The following is a 21,124-nucleotide window of genomic DNA, read 5'->3' as shown; positions in this document are numbered from 1 at the left end:
ACCTGGATGACTTCTCCATCACACAAGCCAGTTGTTTTCAAGATTTTCGATTCATAGACGCACAATATTAATATTAATAGGCTTACATGTTGTTTCTTGTATGAAGAAAGACCCAATTTATACAGTGAAAGATAATAAACATATTACGAATGTCTAATGAGTAGTTTATTTTTGGTTTATTAGTTTGCTAATTGATTTACTATTTACTTTTATGATGTTTATTTATTTATTTAAAAAAATAATTCTCATATTTACACATTTGTTTAAATCTAAATGTATTTATTTTAATCTATTAGTTATTTATAGTTATTCATTTACTTATTTAATATAACATTTATTTTAGTCTTACCTTATAAGCATTTATTTTACTCTTACCTTATATAAGCGTTTATTTTCACATGCTTTACATTATTTATATATACACATTATATTTTCCATGTACTGCTTTAGCTTCTCATAGCCCACAGTTTGCAAACTCCTGCCGTGAACTTATATAAACATGTTTATGATCATAATTTAGCTGGATTTATGATGTATTCATGATTGAATGTTAGTCATTTAGATCGCTATCTACAATAGCTGGTGTTTAAGGAAGAATGTGGGCATTAACCTGTCATCAAAGTATGACTGTGAATCTCTCGCTGTATTTCACATCACATATGGATATTTATAGGCTAGTTAGTGCTAATTATAGCTTGAAATATGACCCTTTCAATGAGTCATTTTTGGACATGGCTGGTGTAGTAGTGGTTAGAGATGTGGGTTGGTAACTGGAAGGTTGCAGGTTTGCAGTGAGGTAAAGTTGGTTTTATGTTCGCACATTCACTCAGTGTATTGTTCCTTTTATTGTTTACCAAAATACTTTGAATATTCGGTCTGAAAACACATTTAAGACTTCGAATCAACATTTGCAACAATGTTGTATTTTGATGGTCATTGGCTGTGAATATGATTTCACTATTTAGATTCTAAAGTATAATACTTTTCTGAGATTATATTATTAAGGAGAAAGTCTGAATGTGCACATATTCAGGTTTGAACAATCAGCAATCAGGTCTGAACTTAAATCTGTTTGTATTGTGTTAATCATAACATTTAAAAAAAGACAGATTGTAGTATTAGTGACATTTTTGAAGTTCTTTCAGCTTTTTATTATCAAAATACTATAGACTTTTTTTATGCTATGCATTTGATTTGGACTAAAATTTGTCTCATTTGTCGTAGTGTTCTGTCCAAACTAGTGTTTCATTTTGAATTGCAGCCATAATTGTGTAGATCGTGTTGTTACTTTATATTCAATGTTTTGGGCTTTATTTATTGACATGATCTGTGCGTGTTAGATTAAAAAAATTATTTGATTAAGTTAAATGAGAACATTTGACAGCCTTCTGTACGTAGCCAATCTGCTGCATGTTGATGTCAATCTCACAAAAATCATAATTAAAAAATTGATTGTGTTAAAGTTATTTACTGTTATATATTTTTTAAAAAATGTTAGAATATGTTAAAAATAAAATATGTAAAATGCTTTGGCTGGCCCTGCCCTGTTTGTACTTGGTATTAAGATGTATTTTTTCTTTCAATCTGATCTGGAGCTGGTGATATGCACAAAAAAAAAAAAATAAATAAATAAATTATATATACATATATATATATATATATATATATATATATATATATATATATATATATATATATATATATATATATATAATTATTATATATATATATTTCCGTCTTTTTTCTGTCTGATATTTGATAGGTTTTATTTATTTTTAAATATATGTATATATAAATTATTTGTTAATAACGAAACTGTGTTTTTTTGTGTGAAATGTGTGTTTTATTTAGAATGATTTGACTCCTACTAGGGATGGGAATGGTTCACAAAATTGTTGGTTCATTTTGTATCCTGGTTATGTGATCACGGTTTTCTATTTGATTCTGTTTACATTGTAAGAAAAAAAAAAACTTTTGATACCACATAATTACCACATAAGCATAAAATACATAGCCTTATAATCTAGTGTTGTAAAAAGATCAAGCTACCAATCAGTGCTGAAATAAAAAAATATTTCTCCATTTTGTTGAGTGCATTCTTATAAGGAAAACATTGAGTAATAGAGGAAAAAAACACACCTGAAACAGCAGAAGTTGATAATCTGACAGGAGTAAAAGTGTCTGTCAGATGGAGCATCTGATGCTTTAAGCTACACGTGTTAACTAAATCTTACAAGTTGCTTTACCTGCCTTGATATAAAGCATGACTCATGTTTAGGACAAATTGGATTATGCACTTTTCCTGCTGCAGCTCATTTTGTGTCCTGCACTCTTTTCTTCTGATGCACTTTTACAAACTACTGTATATCGGTATAAATGGTATTGCCTAAGGCCACAAAGAATCTTCTAAATTTACTTGTGTAAATTTATATTTATTCAGTTTTAAAATTAATTTCAGTAATAATATTGACTAATATGAAAATGATTTATGATTTATTTACAATGCAGTTTGAACAGTAATATTTTCAGTCTCTTAGTATATATATATATATATATATATATATATATATATATATATATATATATATATATATATATATATTATATGAGACACTTGCTTTGTTTACCAAATAAGTGGATCTGATTGTATTTGCATTGTAAACATTAAATACAAGTTAAAAAGATATTATTTTTTATTTCATATCTTAAGGTTTTTGTTATGATACTCCCAAAATCATTCATAAATCTACAGATTTTTTACAAAATTCTGCACAGAAATAGCCAAAAAATGTCTGCAGATTCTGTCTGGCCCTACTCATAGCATTTTGTTAATGTATAGGTATTAGGGTTACACAATATATTGTTTCATTATTGATATCACAATGTGTGAATCCGCAATAGTCACATCACTGAATCAGAAGTGTCTAGTTGGAAAAACGGTTGACCAGTCATTTAAAAAGTTAACCTTAGAGTGAATAATAATAAAGTAGGGTTGCTCAATATATTGGTTCAGCGTTGATATCACAATGTCATATTCACAATAGTCACATCGTAGTATACACATTGTAGAGTCTAAATAATAAATGAAAATACGTTTTTGGTTGTAAAAGCGCCATCTACTGGTACTTCTCTAAATAGCCGTAGGTCAGAGTTTTCACCAGAGAAGGAGTAACTCTGAAAACGATTATTAATTTTGATATTTTGTATGTTATTGCGGTTACTTTTTCCGTGACTGTTGTTCGTTTCAGTTAGTTTTAGTTTTTCATTTACTGCAAATTTTTACAATTTTATTTCAGTGAACAAAAATGTTTTTTGACCAACTGTTGTTTTTTATTTACTATAAACTAGGGTTGCTCAATATATCATTTCAGCGTTAAAATCGCAATGTCATATTCACAATAGTCACATCGTAATATACGCAATGTAGAGTCTAAATTATAAATGAAAAGAAGTTTTTGGTTGTAAAAGCGCCATCTACTGGTGCTTCTCTAAATAGCCGTAGGTCAGAAGCTGCGTCCCAATTCGCATACTTAAGCACTATTTTACGCCATTTTGTAGTATAAACAGTGTAAGTAGTGTGTTCACACTGAAAACTCTAAAAATAATAAGTGCACTTTAATTACCCGGATGATGCACTCTTACAGCCGGTAAAATGAAGTGTGTATTAATGGACGACTGACTATATTAAAATAAGGTCATTTCCAAATCAGTTTCTAATGACACTATCACGTCTTTTTTTGAGAAAACAGCTGCTTTAGAACTTCAAATGTTCAACAACCCTAACAGTATTATATGTCTTAACAATAAAAATGAAAACAATAAGTTACTCTAACGAGGATCGAACGTGCTAACCGCTGGACCACATTAACTGTGTTCAGAAAAGAGACACAACTGAGTTTTATAATCATTAAAATAGATGAAAAGAGAAGAGTTGCAGTAAAATAATGAATAAAAAGGCTGTGGTCAAGTAAATAAATAAATTTAAAAAGTCTGACTGCTGAGAGCAACAGATTCTGGAGCTAGGGACACCGGCCCTCGCGGCCAAAAAACGGACCGGCCCACCGGGAATTCTCCCGGTCCTCCCGATTAGCCAATCCGGGCCTGCTCCCGATGGTGAATGCGGTTATACTTATGACAGGTATTATTTGATAGTTTGCTTATTTATTTCATTAATTTAGCGATTGTCAAGTGTCATCAGGGATACGGTTTGAATTTCCGCTTAGTAAAAAAAAAACATTAGTGCTCCATTCGGGACGACACTACATACATATACTATCCTGTTGAGTGTGTAAGTGCATAAGTACATAGTGCATAGTGTATAGTGTGCCATTTGGGACGCAGCTAGACTTTTTACCAGAGAATGAGTAATTGTGAAAAGGATAAATATTTTTGATAATTATTGCTATTTCAGTTAGTTTTTGTTTCATTTAAATGCTCGTTTCAGTTTCACTATAACTGCGAACTTAAATGACTTCATTTCACTTAACGACAATTTTAGTTTTCCTTTACTAAAATAATCTTGCAAAACACCAGGTGCAAAAGGCTCTTAATTTCATGCTGATGGTTTTAAACATGAGTATATATGTATGAACCCAGGCTTACACTCAATTTTACTTCCAGGACGACGTTTACAATTGATTTAAGTGTAAAAGCTCATCAGTTTTGCTTTTAAACTTTGTGTTCTTCTCCAAAATGTCCACCATGTTTACTGTATTTCCTGAAAATGTTGTGAATCTGCTTTGTTTGGGAAGTTCTTTCATTGGCGTCACATACACTCACAGGAAGAGTAAACTCACATGATTTATGAAGCGTACAGATAAAGCTGTTGCATAAGACATGACACAAATCTTCATTATGGTTTTGTGTTGCAAAACGTCCTCAGTATTACACTGTAAAAATGACTTCTTTTGAGAAAATGTTGAAAAATTAGATTACTGCAGTACATTTCAGAATTACAATGTGTCATCTTTAATTTAATATGCTACTTCTTAATTTACTAACAATTGCAGAATAAATCCTGTATCAATGTTTTCATAACCTAACATGCAGTTTTTCCCCCAAAATAGCCTTTTTAATGGTTTGTCGATGTCAAACTCCATCTGGATTCTTTCAAATCTGATATTTAACCAATGAAACGCAGTATTTCACCCTCATGATATTTCTCTCCCTTTATCTCTTGCTTCTTCTTACCCACAATCCTCCCTGATGCTGGACTACGGTGAGACCCTGCAAAACCGTTAAACCCAGAACTGTTTTCATTTGTATTTTCTCTTCCTCATTTCTCCTCATTCTGGTATTTTCCTTTATTTTGTGTTCTGCTGATCATCATTATTTTTGCGGTTTGCTGTTGTGAGTGAATCTCCTCTGCATGTACACACATTTCCCATGTTTATCGGTTCACTGATGCACATCCCGGCACAAAGGTTTTTGCTTTAGGTCAGGTTCAGATGCTCGTTTTTTTGGATTTTGAGGATTGTTTTGAAGAGAAGGTTGTGTTGATCTTTTTTTTCAGTTTAAACCATGTGTTCGTTGTTCTTCTCGCCACCAGGGTTTCAGATAAACCTGTCTGGACTTCCTCCAAGTAAGAACATCTTTCTGAACCGTGTCTGTCCACTGGTTTTGGGGAAGCCTGTCCTCTGGCCAACACTAATCTATCCACATGTGGGCTCTGATAGACTTGTGCCGGTTGTTGTTCTGCATGCTGATGGTGGCGGGTGGATCCACTTTGCAGATAGTTTTGCTCCAAAAAAGGAAAGAAAGAAGATGTTGTATTATTATTGAAACATGACCTTTCCCCTCTCAAAAAAGTTAACAAAAAGCATTACTACCATACTAAACCTGCTACAGTAGAACAAAAGATTATAATAGTGATAAAAGAATAAAGGAATAATATTTAACAATTGATAACCAATTATTGATTAAATAATAATTATTAAATCTAATATAAAGCTATTATTGTATTAAAATTTAATTTTAGTAAATGTATCCTTCTATTCAAGTCTGGACTCTGTGTAGGCCATTTCATGATTGTGCATTTTTATTAGTATTTCTTTTACTCTCTATCACAGACAGTCACGAAATTGCCTACACAGAGTTCAGACCTAAAAATTATGATTAATATCTGATAAAAATATATATCTTTGTCCATATATAATAATATAAACCTTAAGTATAAAACCTCAAATATAAAATATAACGAGGAACCTTGGGAAATGACGAAAAAAAAAAACAATCTGTAGCATTTTTAGTAGTTTTTTATTTCTTTATTTTATTTTTTTTTCAGAAAACTTCGGGACAGTATCCCAAAAATATTAACATTTAGGTTGTGTGTATTTATTGGGAATTTGTATGCTTTTAAACTATTTATTTAAGAGACATTTTAGTTATTATAAAGTCAAAAATGGTATCAATCATGTTTAATAAAGTTATAATAGTAATAAATAATGATCTTATGTAATGAACACACACTTTATATTTTTTATATGCAAAAATGAAGATATTTTAATGAATCGAATTGACAGTAATATTAACAATAGTTTAATTAGTTAAATAGTAATTACAAACAAATGTTCTATGGCATAATGTTTTCTCATCTTTAAGGTATTTTGATGCCATTTGACTCTAAAAAGAGAGCAAAATATCATGTGCATGTTTTCGAAATATAAATGAGAACTGGAATTAATTTGGGAACTTTTCATTAAGATATTTCAGCCTTGCAAGCATATTATGAACAACAAGTGTTTCTGTAAATGCCTTCAGACTGTATTATGTCTGTATCAGCAATATTCTGACCATCTTTCTGTCTAGATTGCGTTATGATAAGCCATTAAATAACCCACAAACAGTATTGTGCAAAAGTCTTATACCACCAGTACATTTGTTGTTATATCAATGGTTTGACCATATATAAAGGTATTTTTTAACTCAGTCTTTAAACAGAAAATGCAGATTAGAGAGAAATGGCTTAGTCTAAATGTTTTCAGAATAAAAATAATTTGATTTATTTAATAAATATTACATTTTTTTTATCAAAATAATTTGGAGAGTAATTTAAGTCTGTTCTGCTTCACAGCTTTATTTCAGTGGTGTTTGCAATATTGTCTTCATGAATGGTATTATGAATGTTATATGCATAATTGAATGCATAATTTTGGAAAGCATTTGATTGAGAATAGTTTTATTTCTTAGTATGATAATGATCCTAAGCACACTGCTAAAGCTGTGAAATCATATTTTGAGAGAAAAAGACATTTTCTGAAAAAGAAAAAAAACAAACAAACACGTCATACTAGATTTCTTTCGTCATTTCCCAAAGTTCCTCTTTATATTAAGGCTGTTTTATCTGAGATTTATCAATATATTAAGGTCTGGAAAAAACAAAACACAGAAAGTGCTCATAAAACACAGTCATCTGAATATTATGATTTAGGTCTGGATTCTGTGTTGGACATTTCATGACTGTTTGCATTTTATTAGAATTTGTTTTTCATCACAGGCAGTCATGAAATGGCCTACACATAGTCCAGACCTGAATCATAATATTCAGATGACTGTGTTTTATTTGCTTTTTTTCTTTCCGACACAGATAGTCATGAAATGGCCTACACAGAGTCCAGACCTGAATCATATATTCAGTTGACACTGTTTTATTAGCTTTTTTTCTCTCCGTCACAGTCCGTCATGAAATGGCCTAGACAGAGTCCATACCTGAATCATAATAATCAGATGACTGTGTTTTATTTGCTTCTTTCTTTCCAACACAGATAGTCATGAAATTAGTCAGTCTTTATTCATTTCCCAAAGACAATTTGGTTGCAGCATACAAGCATGTCACACATAATACACAAAAGTACATCAAACAATACAAATTCTACCCTAAATTTAAAAACTTTACAGCATGAAATGGCCTACACAGAGTCCAGACCTGAATCATAATAATCAGATGACTGTTTTATTAGCTTTATTTCTCTCCATCACTCAGTCATGAAATGGCCTACACAGAGTCCAGACCTGAATCATAATATTCAGATGACTGTGTTTTATTAGCTTTTTTTCTCTCCAACACATACAGTCATGAAATGGTCTACACGGTGTCCACACCTGAATCATAAAAGTCAGATGACACTGTTTTATTAGCTTTTTTTTTCTCTCCAACACAAACTGTCATGAAATGGCCTACACAGAGTCCACACCTGAATCATAGTATTCAGATGACCCTGGTTTATTAGCTTTTTTTCTCTCTCCAACACAGACTGTTATGAAATGGCCTACAGAGAGTCCAGACCTGAATATTATGATACAAATCAGATGAGACAAACTTTTTATATAATAGTATAAAGAGCAATGTTTATTAGTTCAAAAAGAAATCTAATATTACCTAGCTTTTTTTCAGAAAACTTCAGGACAGTATCCCAAAAAAGAGTGGCATAGGACTAATGAGATCACACCAAATACTGACTTTTCCCAGAAGAAACCATATTGTATTTTAAACGTTAGTGTACACATTCCCCAGAGAGAGAGAGAGGGAGACCAAAACATAACGCCATCAACCAAAACCTGCTAAACTACAAATCTGGTGGTGGACTTAAACTTTTGCACAATCAAACACTACTTCGCGCTAGTGAGAAATCGGCACAAGTCTACAATTTTGAGCTTCCATTGACTTTGGAGCAAAACGATTGACTCTTGGACGGTTGATTGGTCCTCTCTTTCATTGGATTAAGAGATTAAACTCACAGAAATCAGCCTTTTATGCAGACGTCTTCAATAATCATGCATGTATTCCTCTGTTGATCAGTCTCTGGTGTTTCAGCCACACACACACACACACACACACAGTAATGGAAGCTCTGGTGGTTGTTTCTTCGGGTGTTTTAGACAGCTTTTTACTAACCAGTGCGGTGAATATGGCCTTGGAGGGGGGTTGTAGAAATCTTTGGTGTGCATTTTGTTTAGTGTTCAAGCACTGCTGGATGTTTTTTGGCATGTGCATCTGGAACAAACACGAGCTTGTTGGGACATGGACGCACATGCCGTGAGATTTCAGAAAAATGTTGCCCCGCTGCTATTCGAATCCTCGCATTCTTGCGGTGGAGGGAAAATTAGCCTTAATTTGTTTACCCCCATTTTCACGTTTGTTCTTGTGAATCTCAAGGGTTATTTTTGTGTTTTTGGTTTTATGTTTTCTTTTGTTTTTGTCAAATGCTATATTTTTGTTTTGTCATTGACATTAATATGTTGGACTACAAGCGTTGAATTATAGTTTTATACTTTTTTTGGTTAATTACATTCTGAAAGTCCCCCACAGAATTGCTTTATATCATGTGTCAAGCTTAAAATCTGCAACTGTATGTTGTGAGATGAGCTGAAACTGCCCTGTAAATGATTATAATAGAAAAAAAATGCAGAAAATGGAAGAGCATTAAATTGGATTGAGCATTAAAGTAGGAAATAACTGTAGGGTTGCTGACCAGAAATGCAATTGTAAGCTAAAATGTTACTTTAAGTCACATAAATAGAGGATGAAGCCAGATTATCTACATTAACAAATATATTTTTAATATCTTTATATCATAATATGGTTTTAAGTATATTGATATTTCAATAAAATTTTTATTAAATAATTATTTAATTTAAATAATTATTTTATTTACATTTTTTACATAATTTAATTAGATTAGGTTAACAATCTGTGTCTTTTTCCACTTGAGTTTAATATTTTTTTTAATAAAAAAAATGACTTTAGTAAAACAACGTATGGTTTAGTGGTTTAGTGATTTGACTTTTTGATTTTTAATGTGAATCAATGTCACTTTTGTTTGGTTAATGAATGTTTCCTTAATGAAAATTAAGCACTGAATTGTGGTTTAAAATCAATAATTATCATCAGAAAGAATTTTAGTGGAACCAGTGACCAAAACCATTTGCCTATTTATATATTTTCACCATGATCCGAATATTTTATATAATAATATTATGCCATATTTTTAGATGACATATCCAAAATATTACATACAATGTAAAAAAAGTAAAACTTAAACAAACTACTTTGACTTGTTACAATTAAATGAATTAAGTTTGACAAATCTAAATTATGTCATTTTTTGTAATAAATTAAGTTCAGTGTTTCTTCAAGGATTTTTTCCAGTTGTGGTGGCAGCCCTTTTACACAGATCTTCTAACTACCTATGGCGTTATTTCAATGACGAACGTCGTGGGCGCAGTATTTCAAATCGAAACCGCTTTCATGTAATACAAGCATGCAAATTTATTTGCTTGCGTGCCGATTTCCTCTGTTCGTGTGCAAAACTTGCATGCCCTCAAACATACAGGTGTATGTGTATGTATGCACTTTTATTTATTTAGTTTTAATTTCCAAAATGAATCCTCATTGTTTTTTAACAAGTTTATTATTGAATGATAATAAAGCTTGTTAAAAAATTTGAATGGTTAATAAAGGAATTATAATGCTTTATTTCGTTATTTCATCTTCATTTACAAGTAGCAGGGTATTTACAGCTACTGTATATTTCTGTCCATTCACATCCCGTCCCATTTGTGCCCAATGTCGCAAACTTCTGTTACACCTAGAAACAAAGTCTTAATCCTTTAGTGCGGAGGCGTTTAAGTAATTTATTTATGGCAAGTGTACGTTGTTCGTTATTAATAGTAAACACTATTTGTACGTGCCACAAAACATTGAAAGTATTATTACATGAACATGGTAAGGAAATTATTTGTACTGGACTGTATGTACTGTACCATTCTTGTTATCTTAAATAAATGATTAAACGTGTTACACCTAAAAGAACTAACTTAATTTATTAATGAAAACTGTTGTAAATTAAGTTTGTCAACCTTAATTAATTTCTTTGTAACAAGTTGAAGTAATTTGTTTAAGTTTACGCTTTTTACAGTGTAGACTGCTTTAATTAATCACCTTAAAACAGACAACCTGAACAAAATAAATGAATAACTACAACATGAGTGTTTTAATTTTTAGTTTTACTGTGTTTTTATTATCATTATTATTTTGTTAATTTTCATTTTTGGTTTGGATCTCCCTCTGATGAAAGCATTTTTGTGGTGCATCCCTAGTTCTGGAATTGTTTGCATTGGCTTCTCTTTTTGAGATGGATCATTTTAGTGCTCGTAATGGATGATGAATCTCTTGTACACTGTGCAAAGTGTGCACAAAGTTTAAAGGGATAGTTCACCCAAACATTTCCTGAAATTTTTTCATCTTCAGGCCATCCAAGATGTAGTGACCTTATCATTTTTAGTTGAACTATCCCTTTAAGACCTATTTTAGTGTTTGGGTTTGTGTCGGGTTTGGCATGAGGTGAAGGTAAGTTCCTTCTGTCTATTTTTTCGTTTTGTTTTGTCTGGATTTGATCAGATCTTTTTTTTATTCATCTTGCGTGCCGCGAGTGGAATAGATTGGTGGAAAGATGTGCTAGTGTTAAACGTAGGGTTTGAGCATGCGGGACCGCAGTCACTCTCCTCTGCTGCCAGATTTCCTAAAGCCATCATTGTCTTCCCCGTTTTTCCACATTGTGTGATGAAGATGTCTCAAACCCACAGCATGTCCCGACGACTTTAGGAAATCTGGCTTTTGGGTTTCTCTCCTGGTGCTCAGATGTGCATGTCTTTGGTGAACTTTTGTCCTTCCACATCCTCCATGACTTAGTTTGAGATCTCATCCCAGAATAAATGACACCTGCAACTTTATCTTCATGGTAGGGCTGCACAATATATTGAAAAACTATCACATAGGACCTTTACTATTTTTATCCCCACTTTTCCAGTAGGTGCTGTTAGGTAAACCTAGAGCAGAAAGTAACAGTGTTGTTGGGAGATAAAGAGAGTTAATAAGAATCAGAGTTTACGTTTCAAAGGTTTCTAGTTATTTGTGATGTTTAAAAGTCTAACCATGAGTTGACACCGCCACGAACGTGAGCGTCAAAATAACTGAACGTGATTCATTTTTATTAGAAAATGCAGTGGCGACTGTCGAGTTTTGGCGAAAGGATCAAGGTGTTGCTTTGCAATTAATCGAAATTCAGTTTTGTTATCGATTTTGGCTCATATTTTAGATTTTTGCGTCATATCCCGCCCCCTTTCTAGCAGTGCGCATTTGTTTGACATGAAAATTAGTAGAAATAACGTGACTTTTGCAGCATGGAATGAGCTCAATTGATTGTGTATTCGATTTGTTCCTGTTTATAAAAGCACGAAAGAGAACGCATGCTGTTGTGTACACATGCCGCCTTACATCTAAAGCAGTGTTTCTCAATTGGTGGGTCGTGACCCAAAAGTGGGTCGCGGGAACATTTTCAGTGGGTCGCGGAGTGTGTGGACAAAATTACAACAAAAGTTTAATTTTTAACTCATTTTGACTTTTATTTTGAAATGCGTGTACGACCAATTATAGAAACAAATGTCGAAGCGCAAGTACGACCCGGACTATGTAAAGTATTAATTTACATAAATTGACAATGAAAAAAAGACTTAAAGGGCCATGAAACCCCCTCGTTTCAGCAGCGTCGCGTACACTGTTAATTCACACTCCAGCTGCGCTCTCACAGAGAGAAAATGAAAAACAAAACTTAACTGCAGCAAACTATAAAAGCAACACTTCATGCTTGTTTTGCCAACACAACGTGGTGGGTCTGTCGTCTAAACACTGACAGAAATGAATATTAATGAAGTTGCACAATAGAGCGCGCTGATTGGTTTGAACCAAGCTTTACTCATGCATTAATGCATCACACTGTAAGACGTAATAAGGCACACTCTGGCACAGACGCCCAGTCTGCACGCTGGAATACAACGCTATTATGTCATGGCCGTGACGCAGCCTCAAAAATTTGTTTCAAACCGGAAGTACGAATTTGCTTGAAATAACGCAAAAACAACCAATTTACACTTTTTAGTGAAATATAGGTGTCCTAATAGTGTTTTTAGCAGTGTGGGACACATATATGACTGTCAACAGCTCAAAAAATGTGTTTTGGTGTTTCGTGACCCTTTAAAACCTCAGTGTGTCATAAGTAGCGAGGTGCTCTCACAAGAGAGCACAAAACTTTTAAAATTAAAACGACATTTAGAAACCAGACAAAATGTTTTATTAACAGTTCAGTTTAGTTCATGGTAACTGAACCTTTCCTTACCCTAACCACTGTTTACTGTTTTTGTCGTTTTTACTTTGTAATATTTCAATAATTTCATATATTTCGTTAAATGACAGCAATAAAATATTGTTTATTTGTAAGTCTTGGTGATTTTCTTATGATTTATCTGTCACTACTTGTGTGTGTTAACAAATAAATACAAATTAATTATAATTCTTAAAATTGTATTATAGTTCCTAAAAATTTGGGTCGCGGCTTGATGACCATGTAAAAATGTGGGTCCCATGGCCAAACCAGTTGAGAACCCCTGATCTAAAGTATACTTGAGCACCTTAATGGACAAATACATGCATAGACATGTCAAAACATGGCGTTTGTTTATTACTCACATTAACCGCTCTGTGTTATAGAGAAATAATTAAACATGAAGAGTTAAGAATAAAACGACACGTGAAAGTGAACTTTTTGGACTTATGGCCCACTGATTACCAATTTAAATAATCGTGATTACAGTTATGACCAATTGTTTGAAATTAGGTCAACTTTATGGTAATGATCTATGATGTGTTTCGGCAGGAGCCTATCAAAATGTACATGTCGGTTGATGAGAATGGAGTGCGATCAACTTTGGTTCAGATCACGAGTTCCCAAGCAAAACAAAAGCAGAGTTAGTACAATTTGGATTTCCCAGTTTTTAATGTGAAATGCAGCATGAAACCCAAATGTCTTCTATAAACAGCATGTTGACTAATTAGACTTAAAAAATACTGCGTTCCACACAATCGATTTGTGTTCGATTAGGTTAACTTATTTTTTTATTATTATTTTTTTCAAATTAAAGTAAATTGAACACAATTAAGTACACAAACCCTCAAGAATTGAATCATTTCAGATATTTTAATAAGTAGTTTGAACAAACAGTCAGCAAACATCTTTTTTTTTTAAATTTTACTTTTTAAAAATTTTATTTGGTTTATTTAATTTGGACACAAGTAAACATGTCCCTTGACATCATCAGTGGCGGCCACCATTAATAAACAAATTTTTACACTCCCGTTTGCAGTGGTGTCAAAGCACGATAAATGTTTGTGCCTTTACATAGTTATTAATATTTTATTATTTCAATAAATATGTTTTACCCGTTTATTTTAGTATCATCATAACTTATAAATTATAAATATATTACAACTTAATAAATTATTTGGTAGTTGATAAAATAGCTTTCGCGAGTTAGTTATATTATAAGAAATATCGTTATCACTACACTCGACAATAATATGGCATATTTTCCCAGTATTGTGCAGCCCTACTTCATGCTGTCTGTGTTTGTTTGTTAGTATATAAAATGTTTTTTTTTTATTCCCAAATGTGTTGTTTTATCTTGGCGGTCTCTTCCTCCTCTGTCAGGTAAACGTAAAGCCCTGAAGTTAAATTTTGCCAATCCTCCAATCAAAACCACTTCCAGAATCACTTCCGGACTTCCTTTCCAGAACCCACACATGTGAGTATGGATCGTCTCTCACACCTACACATGCAGATAATGTATTATTTAAACAATAATTAATGATGGGCAGTTGTATCATTACATAGTAAATGGGCGTAAAAACATGAATGTGCATTATGCCCTAATAATCCAATGGCCCGGAGTACATTATTCTGCGTATACTCTGGTTCCCACAGCCACTAGTTTCTCACACATCTCATCCAAAGCCATCCAATGCCTTCTGTTGTGTTTTTTATTGCCATTTTTGGGCTGTTGTAGTTGTGAAATAAATCATTCAGTTTAGTGATGTGTAGCTGTAATGCACTCCAAACATGCCGGAACTACTTTATCTGTGCATTTATCTAAAAATAACTGCACACCAGAGAATGCTCATCAGCCAATCAGAATCAAGCATAGAGCCTAATAGAAACTGCAATTTAATAGAATGTGTATTTTAAATGATGTCAGAGAATGTTTTTATTTGGGAAATATTTTAAGGGCAATGTTCAAAAGCTGTCTACTGGAGGAATTTTAGATTATTTATCATTATTTGTTCACTTATTAAGCTTCATTCGGCATTTCAGAGGTCGCCACTATTCCTGCATATGTTTTTATGCTGCGGATACCCAGGGCCCACACGCCCATAGAGGCGACCTAGGCGGGAGGGCGGCGTCCCCGACACTACCCTCACCTCTTGCGCCCACAGTTATATCCGCGTCTAGGGCCGCGTCCTTGACACTACCCTCACCACCTGCGCCCTTAGTTATATCCGCTTCTAGGGCGGCAGAATAGAGAGGGTGGCCTCTGCGACACTACCCTCACAACCTGCGCCCTCAGTTATATCCGCGTCTAGGTTGGCAGAATAGAGAGGGTGGCCTCTGCGACACTACCCTCACAACCTGCGCCCTCAGTTATATCCGCGTCTAGGTTGGCAGAATAGAGAGAGCGGCGTCCGCGACACTACCCTCACAACCTGCGCCCTCAGTTATATCCGCGTCTAGGTTGGCAGAATAGAGAGAGCGGCGTCCGCGACACTACCCTCACAACCTGCGCCCTCAGTTATATCCGCGTCTAGGTTGGCAGAATAGAGAGAGCGGCGTCCGCGACACTACCCTCACAACCTGCGCCCTCAGTTATATCCGCGTCTAGGTTGGCAGAATAGAGAGAGCGGCGTCCACGACACTACCCTCACAACCTGCGCCCTCCTTTGCCTAGAGTGGCAGTTCAGCTTGTTCCGGCCCTGCGGATACCCTTCCAGCTGCAACTCAGTACTGGGAAACACCCATACACTTTCCATTCACACACACTTCGAGCAATTTAGTCCATTCAATTCACCTATACTGCATGTCTTTGGACTGTGGAGAAAACCGGAGCACCTGGAGGAAATCCACAACAACAATGGGAGAACATGCAAACTCCACAGAGAAATGTTAACCTGGCCTAGCGGTTACTCGAGTCAGCAACGTTTTTGCTATTAGGCGACAGTGCTAACCACTGAGCCACCATGTCGGCCTGTTTATCATTAACCAAATAAAAAGATTGTGTATGACTCTTTTCAGTGTTGTTGTTTGTATGTTTTTTGTACTTTGAATACTTATTAAGAAACTGATATGATTGCATGTTATATAATGTATATTTAGTATAGGTTTTACTATGAATAAAGCCAATGTTGATGATTTGGGATTAAAACAAACAAACAAAAAAACAAACAAACAAACAAACAAACAAACAAACAAACAAACAACAAATAAAAAATAAATACATAAACAAACTAACTAACTAACTAGCTAACTAACTAACAGCCCAAAAGTATAATTTAACTTGTTAAACTAAATAAATTACTAATTAAAAAAATGTACTGTGTTCTTCATGTGGATTTGCATCTAAGAACAACCTTTAAGGAGCACTTTTATTTTTAAATCTGAGAAGTGAAGTTTATTTAAAAACTATTTTCGGGAGGATCACCTGCTTATGATTGACCACGGCTGGTCCCGCATTAGCTAAACACATGATTCAATAATCAGATGATTCCTAACTCATAAAAAATAACCAGAGTTTCTTACTTCAGTTATCTTGAAGAATCCCCCCTTCCACCCCTACTCCTCCCCTTTTTCTGGATTGCGTGACGCGGTGGCTCATTGGTTAGCACTTTCGCCTCACAGCAAGAATGCCACTGGTCTAAGTCCTTACTAGGTCAGTCGACATTTCTGTGTAGAGTTTACATGTTCTCCCCAAGCTCGCGTGGGTTTCCCCGGTTTTCCCCCACAGTCCAAAGACATGCGACATAAGTGCATTGACCAATCCAAATTGGCGCCATAGATGAGCTCTTAGTCAGCAGTATATCTGTCCATAGCAATCCCTAGTGTGTTATTTGTCATAAATAAGCAGGGGAGTTTTCGAGATCTACCAGAGCTCAAACTCCCCTCTCGCCCTGCAAAAGGGAGGGAGCCCCAGGCTCGAAGATCTTATGAGCTCAGGGCTATCTCTAGGCTCTCTCCTCAAACACGCTTTATAATGAATCATCAGCTAAGTGTGAACTCTTGAAATTAATAAAAAAAAACAGGCATAACATTGGATAGTGATCCAATAGAGTGTTATCTTTCCAGACGTCTTTACATGCGTGTGTGTTTTCAGAGAGCGGCTGCGAACACACAGTATCGAGTCGTCTGGGAAGCTGAAGATCTCAGCGGAGCAGCACTGCGATTTCACAGCAGAAGACCTGAAGGATCTCGGCGAGATCGGCAGAGGAGCGTATGGCTCGGTCAACAAGATGGCGCACAAACCCAGTGGACAAATCATGGCCGTCAAGGTAAGATCTGCATTCTTTCACTTATGCGCATTTCACAACTGCGTCCCTTCATCAGTAGCAAGGATGCTGAGACTGTCATCCATGCATTTGTCTCCTCACGCATCGACTACTGTAATGCTCTTTTCATTGGCCTGCCTGCCAGCCTCATCTCCAGATTACAGTATTTTCAAAACTCTGCAGCTAGAATACTCACTCATACCAAACGTTCTGCTCACATAACCCCAATCTTGTATGATCTTCATTGGCTCCTGGTTGCATACCGCGTTAAATTCAAAATTCTCCTCCTCCTGCATTTAGATCCTTAAATAACCTTGCACCCTCCTATCTCTGCAACATGCTTGTCCCCTACACCCCAACTCGCTCTTTACGTGCTGCTGACTCTGGCCTTCTCGCTGTCCCTCGGTACCGCCTCTCTTCAATGGGGGCAGATCATTTAGTGTTATTGCACCCAAACTCTGGAACTCTCTACCACACTCACTCCGCTCTGCTAATAATATCTCTGAATTGAAATCCTTACTTAAGACTCACTTATTTTCTGAATGCTTCGCATCTGATCTACCAAACTGACCACTTAATCTGATCCACCACTACTCCGCTCATATGTCTCTTTGGGTGCTTTCACACCTACACTTTTGTTTCGGAACGTATCTCGTTTGCCCAGTTAGCGCGGTTCGTTTGGCATATGTGAACAGGGCAATCGCACTCTGTTCCGCGCCAAAGTATTCGCTCCGAGATCGCTTGAATGAGGTGGTCTCGGCTCGATTGAAACGGACCCTGGAGCGGTTCGATTGCAGTGAGAAAGCGATCCGATCTGAGCGCGGTTGTATCACTGTGTTTTATGGATATGTAATAGGCATATATGGCTATATGGAGAGAGAATTATGAGTATGGCGGGAAGTTTCGTGAGTCTCCGGATGCCCGCAAACGAGTGATGATCTCCCGGTAATCTCGCGTCTCCCTCCAGGTCCTCAAATAGGCATCGTCGCGCACCCTTCTCACCCTTCCCCACCGCATCTCTCCTCAGACACGTCGCGCGCGCACCCTGTCAATCCCCACCAAACCACCACCTCTCCTGACAGCTTAGCGGGACGCTGCAAAATAAACCCTGACACTCTGACCAATGTAAGGAGAGTTTACTCGCACGTGACTTGTTTTAGCTCTTTTGGTCCGATTAGAAACTTTGCAGTGTGAAAGCGAACCGCTCCAAGAGCAAAGAGCAACATTGTAACAATTGTAATCTCTGTTTCGGAACAACTGAATCGATTCACAGGTGTGAAAGCACCCTCAGGTCTTGTTTGTGTAATTCCAGTTTGTTATATTTGACCTCATGTATGTTTGTTTATCTTTTTGTTGCATTCCTTGTAAAGTGTTCTTGAGCTCTGGAAAGGCACTATATAAATAAAAATTATTATTATTATTATTATTATTAAGAATAATGTGTAGGTTTATGCATTCAGCAGACACTTCTATCTAGCAATTCATTATAGATGTACCAATATATCACATTGGTTTCATTTAGTTGAAGTCAGAATTTTTAGCTCCCCTTAATATTTTTCGCCAATTTCTGTTTAATGGAATTTTTAATAACTTTAGTTTAAATAACTTTTCTCAAATAACTGATTTATTTTATCTTTGCCATGATGACAGTAAATAATATTGTGCTAGATATTTTTTAAGACACTAATATTCAGCTTAAAGCAACATTGAAAGGCTAAACTAGATTAATTAGGCAAGTCATTGTATAATGATGGTTTGTTCTGTAGACCATTAAAAAATAATATTGCTTAAGAGGGCTAATAATATTGACCCTAAAATTCTTTAAAAAAATAAAAACTAAGTTTGATTCGCATTATCCTCTTGCTAAATTATATTATGATTATGCATAATTTTACATATTAAGCTAAAGGCTTATGTTAGTTAGCGCTTACATAATGGTCATTTCCACTGTGCTGTATATAAAAGTATAATGTTGAAATCACTTAGAAATTCCTTGTGAATTTCACAAGCAATTATAAAGAAACAGGAAGTCAAAAAATTAATGCTGTGTTATAAATAGAAGGCCAGACAGTGTGATAATAATGGTCTATACAATGTTACAAAACAAAAACATTACGTCTCATGCTCTTTGGACAAGTAATGCATTTGTAGTGTTTTTGTGAATTACTACAGTTGTTTGAAGTATTTAATGAACAAATGAATTATGTGTATTTTATTTTATAATAGTTTAATTAAAATGTCTTGTTTTATATAGTCAATACATCACTCTCTATACACATACACACATTAAAAAGGAATAAAGGCAAAAAAGGATGTATGTTTGTCAGATTGCTGAGTTATGTGTTTAGATTTGTGAATGTATGTGTGTATATATGTTTATTTTGAACACTAAGTCTTTTCATTCTTTAATAAATCTGACTAATAATCATCCCCTTTTTATTATGTTCAGAGATAGGAAGTAACGAAGTACAAATACTTTGTAACTGTACTTAAGTAGATTTTTCTGGTATCAGTACTTTACTCCACTACTTATTTTTCTGACAACTTTTTACTTTTACTTCTTACATTTTTACACAAATATCTGTACTTTCTACTCCTTGCATCTCTTAAAATTGGGCTCGTTACTTTCATTTTAATGCGCTTTGTGGTGCGATCTATATTATTTCTTGTCATCACGCACCTGTGTGCTGCAGTGCGCGGCCTTTTCAACCTCTGATCACACACCATATGCAGGCTTGTATATTAAGCTTACCATGATAATGGCAAGAATGAGGAACTTGGATGAGACAGAATCAGCGATGTAAACATGACTGATGTCATGATTATTCCGGGTAATAGACTAAGTTGCGTTTTGGTCGACCAGATCACAGGTAAACATGACATTTCTGATTAGATCTGGCATTTAAATGGGGTTGAAGTCTTTTGTCCTCTTCCAACCAAGCTGTACTGTACTTCTCTGATCTTTCAATCTACTTCCGGGAAAAACAAAAAAACAAAACTTTAACTAAACTAAAACAGGTAGCAGTAATGAATACTTTTTACTACTTCGTTACTTTTACTTGAGTACAAAAGTGTGGTGAGTACTTCAATTTTGTATCTGTACTTCTACTTGAGTAAAGGATTTGTGTACGTTTGCCATCTTTGATTATGTTAAACATATCTTGGGAAGACTCATTTTAAACAGCCTCAGAATACATTAGGGTGATAAATGATGCACTTTAAACATTCAGTTTTGCACATTGAATAATAATAATAATAATAATAATAATAATACAAAAACCTGCAGTGTGGTTTAATTTGAATCTGTTCTCACTTTCGCATTGACTTGTATGCAATTTACTCGCACCAATACTTTTTCAATATTTTTTCTGGTGTGAATCCAGCATAAAAGGCTTTTATCACCGATTATTAGTTCGGTGTGATTTACTTTTTTGCTTTTATTTTCTTTTTAATGATGAAGAGGAAAACTATTTATAAAAATACCTGTGTAGGTGTGGACATAAAGCTATGGCAAGCCAAAGGGCTCACAATTCTGCCATACATACGTGTGTTTTGCTTCAGAACTGCATTTCTACCAGTGTTGTTGGCAATATGAATTGATGAAATTGTCATCGTTGAAAAGTAGAGATGTTTTTATTCTATTATGCTATTCCTTCTAGAAAGGACTTCAGTGGTAGTAGTTTTCATTTTTAGCATAATAAT

The 21,124-nt window shown here is 34.7% G+C and overlaps 1 protein-coding gene and 1 long non-coding RNA gene across 7 annotated transcripts in view; one reads left to right on the top strand and one right to left on the bottom strand.

The window, feature by feature from the left end:
* The window catches only part of LOC141381140 (uncharacterized), a 686,936-nt gene that overhangs the window by 547,623 nt on the left and 118,189 nt on the right, over positions 1-21,124 (bottom strand). The window lies entirely within an intron of this gene.
* The window catches only part of map2k4a (mitogen-activated protein kinase kinase 4a), a 43,467-nt gene that overhangs the window by 784 nt on the left and 21,559 nt on the right, over positions 1-21,124 (top strand). For 2 of the 6 annotated variants that reach the window (XR_015479677.1, NM_205736.2), the window contains 3 exon segments: positions 5,549-5,581; positions 14,541-14,634; positions 17,251-17,425. Coding sequence is in view for 3 of the 6 variants with exons in the window: in NM_205736.2 (NP_991299.2) it covers positions 5,549-5,581; positions 14,541-14,634; positions 17,251-17,425 (302 nt within the window). In the remaining 3 variants the exon portion in view is untranslated. 6 annotated transcript variants of the gene reach the window in all.

Source organism: Danio rerio, chromosome 3 (assembly GCF_052040795.2).
Source record: "Danio rerio strain M-AB ecotype USA chromosome 3, GRCz13ab, whole genome shotgun sequence".
Classification (NCBI taxonomy): domain Eukaryota; kingdom Metazoa; phylum Chordata; class Actinopteri; order Cypriniformes; family Danionidae; genus Danio; species Danio rerio.
The sequence above is the reverse complement of the archived record's forward strand: the minus strand, read 5'-3'. Positions and strand labels throughout refer to the sequence as shown.